Genomic DNA, 19,341 nt, shown 5'->3' with positions numbered 1-19,341 from the left:
ATTGTTAAACCATACACATTAAATGTAAATGGAATGAATTATGACCTTTCAAACAGTGTAACAGAGAGAGATTGAGGTATTTTTGTACAACCGAATGTGAAATGGAAACATCAAACACAAGTATGTGTTAACAAAGCTTCAAAAATACTAGGTTTGTTAAAAAAATGCCTTTGAAAGTAGAGGTTGTAATATGTAGAAAATTTTGTATACAATTTATGTTCGACCTCATCTTGAATTTGCGGCTCCAGCATGGAGTTCGCCAAATCTAGGTGAAATTTCGATGCTCAAACAAGTTCAACACAGGGCCACGAAAATACCTTACTCAAATTGAATGCTTTGTTATAAAAAGCAGCTAGTTAAAATTGGTTTAACAACTTTAAATCTTAGAAGAAAATAAGGAGACTTGATTCATTTATACAAGATATTGAACCATTTAGAATATGTCAATCTTAATGTCAAACCAGTCTTTAACTCAAATGTTGAATTAGATGACCCATATTCTTCAACTAGAGGTCACAAATATAAAATCAGGATGCAGTGTTTCATCCCTCACGAAATAAATGACTTTTGTGCGTCGGTTAGCTCAAGAATACATTTCTTCTCTGACAGAGTGTGCCAAATTTGGAACAAACTTCCGGATATTGTTGTAGAGGCCAAGAGCTTAAACAAGTTTAAAGCAAGTCTTGATAAATGGTTTACAAACAAGGAGAAAATATTGATTTAAAAAAAAAAAGTACTGAGCTGTTGAACGTCTCAGCTTATAGATAAGATTCATGCAGTTTTATCACTAACTATATATATATATATATATATATATATATATATATATATATATATATATATATATATATATATATATATATATATATATATATATATATATTTATGTACATATATTTATATGTGTGTTTATATATATATATATATATATATATATATATATATATATATTTATTAGGCTATTGGTTAGTCAATATATGTACTGAAGCCCGGCAGCAGGCTATTTCAGTATGACGTCACACTGTTCACCTAAATCAGCATTATAAGATATATATTTATATATATATTTATACTATAGCATATATAGATCAGCTATTGCTTACTAGTTTTGGTCATTTTTATAGCGTACAGCTTTTTAAAAAAAAAGTAGAAAAAATAGAGTGTAATTAAAGAAAAGATTGTTGTCCCATCCCAAACCCTCATTTGATATAGGGGCACTCCTTTGCGGTAGCAGACTATTTCAGGTCACACTGCTTTTTTAAACACACAATTTATACTTGTGTGTGTATATATATATATATCTATATATATATTTATATATATATATATATATATTTTTTTTTTTTTTTTTTTTTTTTTGTTTGTTATTCACCTCCTCAAGGCCAAGAAGGCCACTACAGATGAGGAGGCTACTTAATAGTGGTTATAACCCTCTCTCAACTCTATAACTCTGAAACACGAACCTTGACAAACAAGGCCGCTGCGCGGAGAAACAAGTTGAGCGCGGTACTACCAGGGACGTGGTGGGGATCGAACTCGGAACCTCTCGCTTATGAAGCGAGCACTTTTACCACTACACCACTACCGCATATATATATATATATATATAAACACACACACTCTTGCTTAGTTGTCTTTAATTTTTACCATAAAATGTTAACTTTATGTTTTAAGAAAAAAATTAATTTAGAAGACTGGAAAAAGTTTAAAAACATTGAAATAATTTTTTTTTTCTTAATTGATAGACTGCCTGCCCAAACCAAACCCTCAGTCAATGTAGCAGCACTCCTCACATGTTCTACCTATTTGTCAATCGATGTTTGTAAATAGTAAAACAATAAAAATAAAAAAATTCAGAATGTCTTTATCTGAAAAAAAAAAAATTAATTTTATATATATATATATATATATATATATATATATATATATATATATATATATATAACATATATATATATATATATATATATATATATATATATATATATATATATATATATATATATATATATAAGTATAAATAATTAATTATATATATAATAATTATATATATAAAAAATTTATATATATAATTAGAATTAGTTATATATATAAATTATTTTAAAGTTTTTAAACTTTTTTCCAGTCTTCTAAATTAATTTTTTTTTAAACATAAAGTTGACATTTTATGGTAAAATTAAAGACAACTAAGCAAGAGCGTGTTTATACACATAAAGAATACCAGGTTAGGTAAATATACTTGAGGTTGAGTCAGTGATAAGTTTTTTGATTATTCTTTTGTTTTTTCTATGTATCTATACAGGCCTTGTTAAGAAGCTTTTGTTAAGAAGCCATTTGAATTTTTTGTATAAAATAGCAATTTAACTTACCCGTTAAGCCATTTACATTAGGCCAAATCATTTTTTTTTTTAGATTATTATTTAAACAGTCTTTTTTTAAATAGTTTATGTGCAAAACATTAAACAGTAATTAATTGTTGTAAAAAACATTAGTGAAATATTTTTTTAATAGACAAAAAACAATTAAATAAATTTTTTTCTATTTTTTATTTTTTTTTAATTTTTATTTTAAACTTATTTTATTATATTTAAATTAATTTTATTATTAAGTATAAATTTATTTCATTAAATTTAATTTAAATTCTTTTAAAAACTATAAAAAGCTCTATTTTACAATTTTTTTTACTGCTATAATTTCCTAACTATGTTAAAGAAAAGAAAGTTTTTTTTCAGTAAATTTATTTCAAGTTACTGTAAAATGTTTATATTACATTTAACTATTTTTTAAAATTTATTTGTCACTAGAAAATTCATGGGTGCCTGTGATGACCGTTTTTTGCAACCTTTTACACTTTGAGAAGCCAGTGAAGGCAAATAAATTGTATATATATTTTATGCATACCTAATGAGTGTTTATAAGTGAAAAAGAATTAAAATTAAAAATCTAAATGACTTAAAACAAATATTAAAAATTAAAAAAATTAAAAAGTTTCATTTTTTTGGTTTTGTTAAACCCAAAATCTTAAAAAAAAATGTTAATAGTTTTTAGTTATTTTTTGACCACTTAAAAAGGAATAAACATAAGATGAATGTTTTAAGGAGAAAAAAATTTAATTAAGTATAAGTTTTTTAAAATAAAGAATTATTTTTCTTTTTTTAAACAACATATTTAAATTTTATTTATAATTTTTTTATAACAATATTGTTTAATTTAAAGATATTTTATTAAGATAAAAGGTTTACAACAATTTTTAATATGGTTTGATATTCAAATTGAATTTAATTACAATGCTGTACTTTAAAATATGCAACTGACTTAATTAAACTTTTAACGATCTAAATATGTTTATTGAGGAAAGTTACATTTACTTGCGTTATGCTTTTCCATTACAAAACAAAATCTCATAACAAGGCTTGTGTGTGTGTGTGTATTTATATATATATATATATATATATATATATATATATATATATATATATATATATATATATATATATATATATATACATGTATATATATATATATATATATATATATATATATATATACATATATATATATACATGTATATATAGATAAATAAATATATATATATATATATATATATATATATATATATATATATATATATATATATATATATATATATAGATAGATAGATAGATAGATAGATAGATAGATAGATAGATAGATGGATATAGATAGATAGATATATACATATATATATATATATATATATATATATATATATATATATATATATATATATATATATATATATATATATATATATTTATATAAATTTTTGTTTTCAATCTTCACTATACTTTGAAAATATTTAGAATGAGAGTGGATAAAAATCTATTTGAAGCTTTGTCAACATGTTTTGGTCTAATAACTACTACAGATTTACACAGTCATAACACAGCAAACTCAGAAAACTTAGACAAAATAAAAATTAAAAAAATATTAAATTGGTCTTGCTGGAAAACTGGAATCGAAGTTTCATGTTTTGGAATCAGATTATTTAGAATTTGTGAGCTACCTTCTAAAGTGGCTTTCTATGGGTCAAACTGTATGTATACTTTATGTCAAAAACTATTTTTCATACATGCACAGCTTTGTTTTTTAAAAATAATTTTTGGTTATTTAAAATATATTTTGAAAAATTTATGTATTCAGGTGCAGGTACAAGTGTGCATGTGTGTGTGTGTGTAGGAGGAAGGGGGAGTAATTTGGGTAATGCATTACCCTCCATCAGACATTCTTTTTTTTTTTTCAACTTTTTCATTCTAAAGAGTGCATTGTGGTGAATTAATTTCCTAACTGTTGTTTTTACAACTAACATAAAAGGTTTTACAAATAAAGATTTTTTTATAAAAGTCTAAATATACATATCCAACTGGCATTATTAAACCTATTTTATAATTTATATGCATATTTTAGATAATATGCAGTTTTTATACACATTAAAATAAATGATCAAATTAAATGAAAAAACTGAAGTGCAAGTTGTTTCGGAACTGCCATACACAAAATACTAATAATAATTTTTCTCTGAAAAATAAAATGAGTATTGATAAAAACCTGAAGTATACTAATGCCTGTTCTAACAATTAATAGTTTTGAGATTGATAACCCTTTATAGAATAAAAATGTTAAAGTTATGTCTATTATTATTCAAAAATTACCAGGGCTGTATGGATGGTGAGATCTATTAACCAGCCTAAAGCACTTATCTCTTCTTTTCTTCAAAATACTGTTTGAAATATTTACAATATAATACAATAACCTGGGTATCAAAAGAAGCATAATTTAAAAAAAAAATTAAATATTATTTTGTTTTAAAAAATAAAGATTTTAATTTTTATTTAAGGAAAAGTATTTCTAAGAAAATGGGAAAAAACAACTTTAAATTTTTTTTTTTAATTTCACAAAACTAGAGATATATTCACCAGGTGCTGGCCTCAGTGGTTAGTCTCTTCTAGCAGAGGCCATTATATAAAAATATAAAGGATTGCAAAAGCTCTTTATTTGATCCAAAGAGAGTTCCACAGAGATGTAAGAACAGGTAGAATTAGGTATAAGGCTCTGTTCCTTTGCTATTGTACCTGAAATAATAATTCAAAACTTCTATGCTTCTAATGATGTTAATGTTGATGGTTTTGATCTAAAACTCTACCTTAAAATTTTAAAGTACCATGGAGTCTTATCTGCTGCGCAGGCCCATGTTTTATTAGTAGAATATTTTTATTTTGAATTTGGACCACTTTTAGGGGCTACTCATGATCCTTAAAAGTCATATTTTAGACTTTTGAACCCTTTTTTTGGCCCATTTTTAGCACCTTTGGATGAGTTTAAAAACTCAAAAGAAATAATTTTTCTTTACAGAATTTCTTCTTTGTTAAAAGAAGTTAGCTATTGCACCCATCAAAAGCTGGAGCTTTAGGTAGTAGATACCAAAAAATGTATTTGTTTAATAAAAAGCTTAGTATTTGTTAATGTGAAACAAAATCCTTCTTTTTGCCATAAGGCTTTGATTTCATTCTTTTTTTTATGAAGCAGGCATGGTGGGTTGCTAGGGAGTACAAAACTTGTACTTGCCCTCAGAAACCAAACTAATGTAAGCTTAATCCCACCCAAAAAATGAAAGTAAATCAGAATATATACAGGTATAATTAAATACACATAAGTATGTAGATTTTTTGCGTATGTAGATTTTTTGCATTTCACAAAAAATATACATACCTATGCAGGGTGTTAACCAGGAATAAATTTGATACAACGTTTGACAAAATTGGAAATTTATCAAAATATTTTCCAATCTTTTTTTATATTCTTTCTTTTTCTACTCCACTGCAGCGCTGCATACATTTATTAGAAAGTGCCAAAAATAAAATAAAATATTGTCTGTAACATATATTAAAGATAAACTAAATTACAAAATATTAGGAGTTTTTATTTAAATTGTCCTATTACTTTAAAAAAAAAAAAAAAAGATCATTGAATTGTATACACTGCAAACCAACAAAACATCATTCAGTTGAATTGGTTGGGTATTCTGTGCAACATGCTAAATTTCAGATAAGAAATTTATCATGTTGCACAGAATTTAATAGCATTTAAAGCTTCAATAGCAGCTGAAAGCTCAACAAAATACCTTACCTTACTTTGTCCTAAACCCTCAATTGATGTTGCAGCAACTCTTTTGCATGTTCTCATTATATCAGTTGATGTATGTACTGAATATATTTTTAGTTATAAATTTTATATATATTTCATATATATATATGTATATATATATATATATATATATATATATATATATATATATATTTATATATATGTATGTGTGTGTGTATATATATATATATATATATATATATATATATATATATATATATATATATATATATATATATATATATATATATTATATATATATGTGTGTGTGTATATATATGTGTGTGTGTGTATATATATATATATATATATATATATATATATATATATATATATATATATATATATATATATATATATATATATATATTTATATATATATGTGTGTGTGTGTATATATATGTGTGTGTGTGTGTATATATATATATATATATATATATATATATATATATATATATATATATATATTTATATATATGTATGTGTGTGTGTATATATATATATATATATATATATATATATATATATATATATATATTTATATATATGTGTGTGTATATATATATATATATATATATATATATATATATATATATATATATATATATAAATATATATATATATATACATATACAGAGTGGTGTAGAGTAAACGCATGTTTTTCGAACCGCTAGTACGTGGCGATGGGAGGGGGTATTGATCTTAAACGAATGTTGGCAGACAGCCCAAACGTTTCAGTCACTATGGAGGATTGGAGCATATAACATCGTTTGTTCGTTGTTGAGCAGTTTTTTAGAAACCATGATTCTGTAGTCACAGTGCAACGTCTTTTCCGTCAATATTTTAGAGTTATACGTCAAGGTGCAGTGCCTGATTGAAATACTGTACCCCGATGAGTTGCAGCATTTAGAAGTACTGGTTCTGTGATGAAAAAGAAACCACTTAGTCTTCCCCGTTCAGTTTGTACTCCGGAAAATGTAGACCGAGTCAAAACGGCAGTTGTTACTTGTCCCAGACAATCAACTAGACGACATGCTGTAGCTCTTGGTATGTCATGTCGTTTGCTTCACCGCATCTTACATGATGACCTCAAGTTCCATCCGTGCAAAATAATGATCGTCCAGCAGCTTAATGAGGGGGATTTTGTACAGCGCAGAGAGTTTTGTCGCATAATGGATGAAATGTTTACGGAAGATCCCGATGCTACAGTCTTCATGAGCGATGAAGCACATTTTCATCTTGATGGTTACATCAATGTTCAAAACTGTCGGTATTGGGCATCAGAGCCCAATACCGACAGTTTTGAACAGTTTATACCAATACCAATTCTTGTGGGTGAATTACACCAATTTACTCTGCATAGTTTAAAGGTAACAGTGTGGTGCTGCATTTCAAAGTTGGGGATTGTTGGACCCTATTTTTTGAAGAGGAAGGAATTGCAGTTACTGTTACATCAGCTCGCTACATTGAAATGTTAAACAACTTCCTTCATCCAGAACTTGAAAGGTGTCAAGTCAACATGAGAGACATTTGGTTTCAGCAGGATGGTGCCACAGCTCACACGGCGAGAGCATCCATGGAAGTAGTTCGACAAATGTTCCCAGGACATGTGATTTCGAGATTTGGTGATGTTCACTGGCCCCCTCACTCACCCGACCTGTCGATATGTGACTTCTTTTTGTGGGGATATTTGAAAACAAAAGTATACATGAACAAGCCTCGCACACTCGATGACCTTAAGAATTCAATTCGTCAGGAAATTGAAGTCGGACCAAATGAAATGTTGGAGAGAGCTGTCCGTAATTTTCAGAAGAGGATCCAAATTTGTATCCAGCAAGAAGGACATCATCTCAAAGAAATTATTTTCTGAACCTAAATATGGTATGTAATTTCAAAAACTGCATTAAAAAACCTATCATTTAATACTTGTTTTTATTATTTTCAACCCATTGTGTCCCAGTAATTCAATATTGAAAAACATGCATTTCCTCTGCACCACCCTGTATGTATATATATATATATATATATTATTTATATATATATATATATATATATATATATTATTTATATATATATATATATATATATATATATATATATATATATATATATATATATATATATATATATATATATATATATATATATATATATATATAAACTGGCAGTTTAAATAATATAGAAAAGTTTATACTATAATGAGAATTTTGTTTATAAAGTGAGAGATTTTCTTATTTAATTTAAACTTCTTTTACCTTTAATTCGGTTTTAATTAGAGCAGAATCCAAAACCTCAAAAGAAATATAATTGTGTGTAATATTTTGATACTAATGGATCATAAATTGGAGATTTGTTAGTTTCAAGATTACTTGAGTGTAAAAACAACTATTTTTTGAGAGTAATTTTTTTTCTTTTTTAAAAAGAGAAAAGAAAAAGAAAATATTATCTCTTTCTATTATTATTTCTTTTTATAGAATGTAGGATGTGGTTATATATATATATTTTTTGGCTGCTTACTTTTCTCTATTACCTTATTTAAAAGTTCGAAAAAAGTTTATTTATATAAAAGTTTTTCTTAGATAAAACTCAAAATATTATTTAGCTGTTTTGATTTTATAATTTTTTTTTAAAGTTCATGATATAAAAAATTAGAAATTTATTTTTTCTGTGATATTAATATAATCAAATCAGAGAATTAAGGCATTAAGTTTATACACGAAGTAAGTCATAATTATATGAATTTGTTGTTTTTGGTTATATGATGTTGCTACTAAGGTTTACTTATTGCTGTTAAGCAACTATCAAAATCAGATGTTTGAAAAAAAAAGGATATCTGCTTATGTCTAATTCTCTTTTCTTTTTAGCTTCCTCAATAGCAAAAAATGTTTCAAGTTCTGATTCAAGTTTTGTGAACAACAAAACAGTTGCTGAAATAACAGTCCCTGTTGTTTACATAACAATTGAAAAATGTGGTAATTTTATTGTTACCAATTTGCTTTTTTATTGCACATTGTTATTAAAATGTTTTTTTGTTTACTACGGGCCTATTTTTAAATATGGATTATAGTTTTAAAGTGTTCTTTTTTCTCTAATGTGTCATATTTTATTTTCATTTTTTTAATATATTTTAAGGATCACAGGTTATAGCATCAGGAACTCAAAGTAAATCTATTGCTCACAACACTAGTAATATCAAAATTTCCAGCATTACAAACAGTAATCATCTAATAGCTTGCAGAATATTGGTTTCTGCAGTAGATTGTATAGATAAACTACTCTCTGACTGGTTTTCAAAATTTAGTACTAAAGATGTTAAAAGAGTTTCTTTTTGTAACCTTTGCATTCAAAGTGCAATAGAAGAAAATAATTCTCAATCAAGCAGTTTTAAGTTGTCATTGTTTGAGTTTGAACATGCCTTAGACTGTTTAAAGAAAAAGAAAGATTTAATTTGTCCTTTTCATGAAAATTTGGTAGATATAAAAAAGGTTTTTCCTGACTTGGTATGTTTAATAACTTTTTACATTAAAAATTAGTTAAAGTTTCATGCTTAAAGTAAATACAGTTTTGTTCAAGGAATTAGGAAATAATAATTTGCCCTAATGTTTTAGAGGTCGGCATCTGGTTGGCAAAAAAATATGTATACATATGTACTTGCTGTTTTTAAGACTTCTGTTCTTTGTTTTTAACCTTTCCTTGTATATATATATATATATATATATATATATATATATATATATATATATATATATATATATATATATATATATATATATATATATATATATATATATATATATATATATATATATATATATATATATATATATATATGTATGTACGTATGTATGTATGTATATATACATTTGTACTTCCTGTTTTTAACACTTCTATTCTTTGTTTTAAACCTTCCCTTGTATGCATTCCTACATTTTCAGATAACCCTATTTCTCCTCATACCTGCATATGTACTTTATGGAAGACCCCTTAGATGGATTAAGCTAAATTTATATACAACTTAATTTAAAAAATTGATAAAAGTTCTTCAAACTTATCCAATTTTATAGTATTAAAGTACTTTATTAAGTTACATAAGGTTAGCATGTAAATATTGTAATAAAAATAACATGTAAATATTATAAAAAATAATCAAAATCAGTTTAGATCAGGAAGGCATGTGATTGCACGTTTTTATATGACCACGCAAAAAAAAAAAGATTTTTTGATGATTTGACTTCGACTGTTTTAAAAATTTGAACTTAAAAAATGTGCTAAAAAAGCTTATCTAGACTAAACATAAGAGAAAATAAAAAGAAATTATGTAAAACCCAAAAAATGAACATATAAACAACAAAAATAAAACCTAAAAAACGAAAACAATAAGCTTATTTAATCAAGTTTTTAGTTGCATTTTCAGTTGATTTTTGACATAGTTGAGTTTTTTTCAATTTTATTTTGTGAAATTTTCAAAATAATGTCCATTATTATCTATACAAAGTTGCATCCTTTCAAGCCATTTGTCAAACGTTTTTTTATACTCTTCTTTGGGTATACTTTGAAGTAGCTTCGTTATGCGAGTTTTTTGACTTTCGCGTCAGTATCATCATCGTGATTTTTTTTTATCAAGTCTAATAGCCAATAATCAGATGGAGCTAAGTCTGGTGAGTATGGTGGGTGGCGAATTATTGTAATTTCAGCTTGGTTTAGACAATATGTGACAGTTTGAGTCACATGGGGTTGAGCGTTATCATGGAGAAATTTGAAATTTTAAGTGCCTGTTTTAGGTCTTTGCTTATTTATTTTGCATATAAGAGGTTTCAAACAATTTTTTATATGATTTTCACTAGTTATGGTGTCTCCCTTTTTAACATAACCCAAATGAACAACACTTGCTGTTTTGAAGAAGATGTAGAACATGTTTTTCAGCTGAAACCTGTCACATCTTGCTATAGTTCTTGGACTTTCACCTTCACCGGCCCAACTAGCGTTAGCCGACTTGTGTTCAACTTGTCTCAAATAAAATCACAACTCATCCCGCTGTAATAATATCACATAGTCTCCATGGGCCGTTTCTGAAAAGGGCTAATTTTTCCTTACATGCCTCAACCCTATTCTTGCGATTTTGATCGGTTAACTCGTGGGGCATCCAACGTGATGTTAATTTTCTTTTTTTAAGTGCGTTGTGAATGATTTTGTTGATTTTAAAATGATTAATTGATGTCAGGGCTTCAATTATAACATGTGTTGCATGCGGATTTTCTTTAATAATTGCTCGCACGCGTTCAATATTCTCAGCTGTATAAGTGGTTTGAGGGTGCCCTGAGCGAGGATCATCTTCGAAACTCTCTCTACCATCTTTAAATAAAGTAGCCAGCTTGGTCACCATGAACTAAAACCAATTCATCAGGTATGGTTTGTGCTGAAACTCCAAGTAGAGCACGGGTTTTAATATATGCTCGATATTCAAATTTTTCCATTTTTAAATTTTTTCTTTTAAACATATATATTAAAATTTAAATAACTTTTTTAATAAACATTCAAAATATCTCAACAAGTACTTAAAATGTTCATAATTAAACACAGTTTAAAATGATATATAAATATTTAATTATTTCCTGTCTTATTATATCTTTATAGATAAAGTTCTATAAACTTCTCTAACGACCTAAGTATAATATTATGGAACCCTAATAAATAAAGTAACAACTTTGACTGTTTGAATGATTGTTTAAAAAGTATGCACATTCAATTTTAATTATAGTTGTTTATTTTACTAATTCTTAAATAATATTTAAAAATATAGTAAGTTTCCATACAAATACAGTATAGTAAAGATTTAAGCATTAAAAAAAAAAGATAATTTATTTCTTTTTAAAACCATTTCATGCTTTAATTAAACATACATTTTTTAAACTATTAACCATAAGCATTTATTCGTAGAAAGTGTTACATAATTTAAAAAAATATATTTAAATCTTTAAAATGATTTCTTCAGTAAATTTTTCGTACTAATATTAACAAAAGAAAAATGAATTAAATCAGTTCCATTTCTAAGGAAACATTAAATCACTTTTTTCTTTTGCCTGAAATAAAACGTCTTTGTAAAGTTAGAAAAAATTACATAGTAGCCAGACCGCTGGAGCAGTCTGCAATAATCAGAATTCAAACTGATGGCTAATTATATTATTTATTAAAATTAAATAATAATTATCACCATATTGAATTAAAAGTTTCTTTTTTAACTTTGTTATTTAAAAGCTTTAATGGCAACAAATTTTTATTATCTGTTTAAGTATATTAACTTTAACCATTCTTAAAAAAAAATTTTAATAGATTGTTCAAAGTCAACTACTTTAAAAATAAAATTGATAAAAAAATTTTTAAGATGAAAAATTAATATTCATTAATTCATATTTTTTCAATGAAACTTTTTATCTTATTAAGAATTTTAACTTTTCTATTATAACATTCATTAGTATAACTATCGTTGTCTAAAAAAAGTTGTTTATAAAATCAAAACAAGTTTTTTTTTTAAATAATGTTTATGATAAAAAATGCATACTTATATAATTTATCTAACATTATAAAAAAAATTATATACAAATTTTATTGAAACTCAAAACAAAAGTCATTATGAGTACTTTGCACTCAGTTTTAAGAAGTTTCGCTAATATAAAAACATTTGTAAAGATGAAAATTTCGATGTTATTTACTTTAACACATAATTAAAAAATTATGTGTTAAAGTATTATTTGCAAAGTTATATACAGATGTGCTATTGCACGCCTTCCTGACCAAGACTGATATGGTCTTTTGCTTGTTTTTCTTTTGTTTGTTTTTTTGTTGATTTTAGGGTTCATATATATATATATATATATATATATATATATATATATATATATATATATATATATATATATATATATATATATATATATATATATATACATATATATATATATATATGTATGTATGTATGTATGTATGTATGTAACTCTATATATATATGTATATAACCCTATATATTATATGTATATATATATATATATTTGCATTGTAGTTTATTTATTTATATATATACATATATAAGAGCGATTCTTTTACTAGCGGCTTTCGACATGTTTTGTTGATGGACATCTTTTTGTTGTTGTTTTGTTATGGTCTCAAAATTGCGTTTAATTCGGACCATAGGAAAAACTTTACTTTTTGGAAATTTCAATTTAGATATGGTCTCAAAGTTACTTTTAATTTGGACTGTAGAGAAAATTTTACTTCTAAACAATATTTTTTCCCGCTTCGTACATCGCTTTTATATCACAACTTATATTATTGCTATATCACCCAAAAGAGTTTTTTAACCACTCATTTGGTTAAAATTTATCTGGTCTTATTACAGAATTTAGTTAGTCTTATTACAATATTTTTTAATATATTATTTATCCGCTGATTTTCATATTATTACTATTATCAAGGAACTTTTATGCTATATTATCTTAATTCATTACTCAGCTTTGTTTTAGTTTTCACATGCACAATTTTTGTCTTTTATTATTATTCAGAGAATTTCTTATATCCTTCACAACATGTTTAAATCTTTACAGGCAATTTTTTTTTTTCTACTATTATATACAAATTATGCTTACACATCAGCATTAATGTTTTTTTTCCATTCTGAGGCCTTACATTGTTGTATGCATACTTTTTATTTTGTAATCAATTTTTTGTTTTATAAGTTTTTGTTTGGTGATATATTTGTTGTATAACTTTGTTCATATTGGTGTTTATTAAATAATTTTTTTATTATTGTAAGTATTATTTGGGTGCATTGTCTGTCTTATTTATTTTTAAATATTCCTCTATTATTCTTTATTTTTAGTCTTGACAACTGTCAAAATATGCTTTGTTCAAGAAATAATTCTCTTTTATTCTAATGTACTTCATTTCTTTCCTCAGTCGTTTACTGCTCGTGTGTAACCATTTGGCGAATTTATATGCCAAAGTTTTTAAATTATAAAAAATGCATGCTATTATAATTTATGTAACATAATCATTTAACATTATAAAAAAAATTATATACAACTTTACGCGAGTACCTAAGAATTCACACAAGATTGCGAACTATATGTTGAATTCTAGGTTTGGAATTCAACAATATTCACCTTTGTTGAATCTTCAATTTTTAAACTCTTTTAAACTTTATACTTTTATATTATCAGATGACTACACTATATTTGCACTCACTTTTGATTTGGTTTTTTTTTTTTTTTGCCTTAACTATATTTTTTTTTTATTGCTGAATGATATAAATAATTTTTTTATGTTTAACTTTATGTGTGCTAGTTAGATCTTTACATATTCTCTGCATAATATATATCTATGTACACTGTTATGATCTATCTATAATATATATCTATGTACACTGTTATGACCTATCTATAATATATATCTATGTACACTGTTACGATCTATCTATAATATATATCTATGTACACTGTTATGATCTATCTATAATATATATCTATATACGCTGTTATGATCTAACTAATATTTCTTACAAACAGTTTGTAAAACATTACTGTCTTGAAAATACAAACATTTTTTGGCATTTTTATGCTTGAAAAATGAATAGAAAGGCTCCAAGAAACATACATTACATTATATGTTATAATTACATTATATGTTATAATTACATTATATGTTATAATACATTATATGTTATAAATACATTATATGTTATAAATACATTATATGTTATAATACATTATATTTATAACATTTTATATGTTTATTACATTTAAATTATTTTCATACTGATAATTTGTTATGCGTTTCTTAGACTTTTTTAACAGTAAAACTGAAAGTTTCTTAATGTAAAGGTTTCTAATATAATAAAAAAATTTTATAGTGTTTCTTAGACTTCAATTGTAAAACTTTCTCTGATGAAAAAATCGATTGTGACAAATTGATTTCAAAAGGAAAATTTACTGATGTTTTTGCTGTAAAAATAGTTTCAAAAAACTCTTCATTTTGTGCAGCAATGAAAGTTCCTTGCAATTCTGTTATAAAAAACAAATCTCCATTTACTGAAATGGAAGCATATATTTCATGGAATCATGAAGAAAAATTGGAATCTTATATGTCTTATAGGTATAGTTTTTTTTTTGTTTTTTTTTTCATTTTTCATTTTGTAAATTTTAATAAAGTAATCAATAAATAAGTTGTATAATAAAACTATATTAAATATATAAAATATATAAGGTATATGTTAAAACTAATTAAATCTTTCCAAGGTTTTTTTCATGGTGGCCCTTGGGTAGAAATTTTTTGTTTTCCTGCTGACAAATGTGCTTCTTTATGTAACTTATTGCATTCAGGCTAATATGGAATTTTTTATTACCTTTTGACAATTTCAAGTCAAGCCTCACTCTTCTCTATGGTTTTCTTCTCATTGTGCTGCTGCAATTTCCAATCATAACCATTACTTCTATATATATATATAGCCAAAACAATTCTCCACAAACATCTTTAAGATTATTGACTCCTTCCTTACCAATCGTAAAAAAGTTGTCCTTGATGACACTCTTCTTCAGTTCCTGTAACTTCAGTGGTTCCTCAAAGTTCTATCCTTGGCTCTATAATTTTTTTAATTTACACTAACAATCTCCAAGGAATTCTCATATTATAGGTGACATTGTTTGTTGATGTTAATACCAGTTATTCTTTTCTTGATAAGAAGCCAATACTCTCTGATTGCTAAGAAGGGGATATTTAAGCTAAAAAAATCTCACTTCTGCTACAGCATATGGCTCTCAGTGGCTGGTGAACTTTAACTCAAATAAAACTCCGTTTTTTTTCAGCTAATGTTATCGCAACAATCTAGATCTTCCTATATTTATGAACAGTAATGTACTTAATAAGTCATCTACCCTTTGTCTTCTAGGATGAACTCTTAGCTCTGATTTTTCTTTGAAACCATTTATCAAATCCATTGCAAAATTAGCATCTGCTAAGGTTGTATCTCTTTATTGTTCTTGCCACTTTCTTACTCCGGATTCTATTCTTTATCTCTATAAATCTCAAATCTATCCTTGTATGGAATACTGTTGCCATATCTGGACCATATCTTCAAATGATGTGCTTTCTTTTTTAAACAAGGTGCAAAAATACAATGTAAACATAGTTGGACCTGCTTATGTAGCCAACCTTCAACCATTGTCACATCATTGTAATGTTGCTTCATTTCTCTTTTCTATAAATACTATAATTTTGGGATCATATTCTTTGGAATATGATCCCTTCATCTTGTTTTCCTGATTCATATAATTTGCAATCTTTCAAGTTGTCTGTTGAATGTTATCTTGCTTCATAAACTTCATCTTTTTTCTTCCAGTAACTTCTAACTCTACTAGTGGTTGCTTGCAGCCTTGTTGGAAGTGAAGATGTTCTGACATTATTCTCCATACTGTTGTGAGAACTCAATAACTTTCTTTTATTATATCGCAACTTAATAAATTCTGAGTTTCGAATTAATAAAAGGTGAATGTCATCATTTATATATATATATATATATATATATATATATATATATATATATATATATATATATATATATATATATATATATATATATATATATATACATATATATATATATATATATATATATATATATATATATATATATATATATATATATATATACATATATATATATATATGTATATATATATATGTATATATATATATGTATATATGTGTATATATATGTATATATATATACATATATATATATATGTATATATATATATATGTATATATATATGTATATATATATATATACATATATATATATATATATATATATATACATATATGTGTGTGTGTATATATATATATATATATATCTGTGTGTGTAAATATGTGTGTGTGTGTATATATATACATATATATATATATATATATATATATATATATATATATATATATATATATATATATATATCTGTGTGTGATCAATAACTTTAGGTATAACAATAACAATAAAAAGTATATATATATATATTTTTTTTCTTAAGATTTGTAACATCTGATGATTGGTAATTTGTGTTAAATTCTGAGTTGTATTTAAAATAAATTGAGTTTTTTAATTATTTAGTTTAAGTTATTATTGGATGGCAACATATACAGCTAACTAGAAGTTTAGTAATCAGTTTCATATCATATTGATGACCTGTGCAATCTTATCAGCACATTTAATTGTGTACCTATAACAATGTGGATTACTGAATCCAATTCATATCTTATTTCATTATTCATATCTAATTTTTATCTCAACTAATATAACAGACATTCAAGCTAGAGTTCAAAAACAATGAGCTTTTTTATATCTACTGTCCAATTTAAATTATATATTTCATAATGACTTAAAAATATTTGCACCAAAATTCCTAGTGACTGTTTTTGTTGAAATTATTTAGCCCTACAAAACAAATGTTTTAATTGGCTGTATATATTGTCATCCATTGATGAATCAAAAGGAGTTTACTTCCACCTATTTAACTCTGCTACTCAAAAAGCTAAACAAAGAATAGAAATTGATCTTTCTAATGGGTAATTTCAATGCAGATCTACTCAGTTGAAGTAAGTGTAATGCTATTTCTAATTACCTTGATACCTAATGCATTTACTTTTTTTAATCCATAATCCTACAAGTCAGCGAACCAAATTATTTTAGTTGTAAGTAATTTTACTCTGTATCTGTAAAAAACAAACTTTATAAAAAAATTGCAAGAAGTAAAAGTATCAATATTAAAAATCTTTACAGAGTTTAAATACTTTAAAAATAAAAATTTGTATAAAAATAAAATTAGCAGCTAATTTAAATGTATCAAGTTGTATAAATATATATATATATATATATATATATATATATATATATATATATATATATATATATATATATATATATATATATATATATATATATATATATATATATATATAAATGCAGCATTAAACGCACTCTAAAAAAGATAACTACAGGGGCTTCTGTACATTCATTGACTATCTTATAGCTTGTTGCCGGTAAAAATGATGCTAAATGGGCTAAAGGTTTGGCATGAGGAAGTAATCTTTTTTTTTTCATTATTATTATTTTTTTTTTTTTCTTTTGCCAAAAAATTAAAGTACACCTTTTTATAATAAAAGCGCAAAAATCATATTTGGATATTGCGTCCTAAGGTATGAATTGTTTGTGATTAATTGCTTTATAAAATTTTGCTCTATATATGTTGCCATTTTTTTAAGTTATGGCTCCAAATGGTGCGTTTTTATAATTGGCAATTGGCACATTTTTATATCCAGAATTCGCTCAAAAATGTTTATCCAAGCCTGTAGGCATGATAAACCATAGTTTAACTGTAAATGATTGGTGTCTAAATTCAATACATTCTTCAAGTTACTTGTGCTTTTGGGAAGCAAACCACACTCTGGACAACACTGTGTTGAATTTGTCAAAAATAGTTTTAATACATAATGCATTCAATAGTTTAAGCACTTATGTTCTCATAGTACCTTTACTATGTGACAATTTTTGTAAAAAAAAAGTTAAATATTAAAGGCTTACCTTGATATCTTAAGATCAGTTTATAAATAGTGAATGACTGGGGCCCTGACCCCGGTCTCGGCTAAAAATGAGGCTTTTTTAAACCCGGCTCCGACTAAACAATAAGGTTTAGCAGGGGTTGATAGCCAGGGCTAGAAAAAAATTTATAATACTGTATGTATTATAGTTTTATGCTTACATTTACTATTTATTAAATACTGATATATATTTATACATTTTCATACTCTAATTTACTTTCAACAAGATTGCAAGCAACCACTGTTAAGTTTTGAGTTACTTTAAAATGGAGAATAAGTAAAAATACTAGGAAATGGTTAACTGAAGACTTGAAAAGTTGTAGGTTGTATATAAAAGAAAAACATGAAGATAGCTAATAGTTATAAGGCTTTTTAGATGTGCAAGGAAAAAAACTGGATTATTAAAAGTTTTTATAGCATAAAGTGACAGATACAGTAGAAAAACGCAACTTGTTGAATAAGAACCAAGCAAGAATGAGTTTTGGTTTGTTGTAATAGAGGCTATAGCTTGTTTGAGCA

The 19,341-nt window shown here is 25.2% G+C and overlaps 1 protein-coding gene across 1 annotated transcript in view; it reads left to right on the top strand.

Annotated features, from left to right (window-relative positions):
- The window catches only part of LOC101239454 (leucine-rich repeat serine/threonine-protein kinase 1), a 123,140-nt gene that overhangs the window by 79,431 nt on the left and 24,368 nt on the right, over positions 1–19,341 (top strand). Inside the window, exons 19-22 of the mRNA XM_065792626.1 lie at positions 3,843–4,075; positions 9,048–9,155; positions 9,316–9,683; positions 15,086–15,327. Of these exons, the coding sequence (XP_065648698.1) occupies positions 3,843–4,075; positions 9,048–9,155; positions 9,316–9,683; positions 15,086–15,327 (951 nt within the window). The remainder of the gene's footprint in view (positions 1–3,842; positions 4,076–9,047; positions 9,156–9,315; positions 9,684–15,085; positions 15,328–19,341) is intronic.

This window comes from Hydra vulgaris, chromosome 03, assembly GCF_038396675.1.
Source record: "Hydra vulgaris chromosome 03, alternate assembly HydraT2T_AEP".
NCBI classification, from domain to species: domain Eukaryota; kingdom Metazoa; phylum Cnidaria; class Hydrozoa; order Anthoathecata; family Hydridae; genus Hydra; species Hydra vulgaris.
The sequence above is the reverse complement of the archived record's forward strand: the minus strand, read 5'-3'. Positions and strand labels throughout refer to the sequence as shown.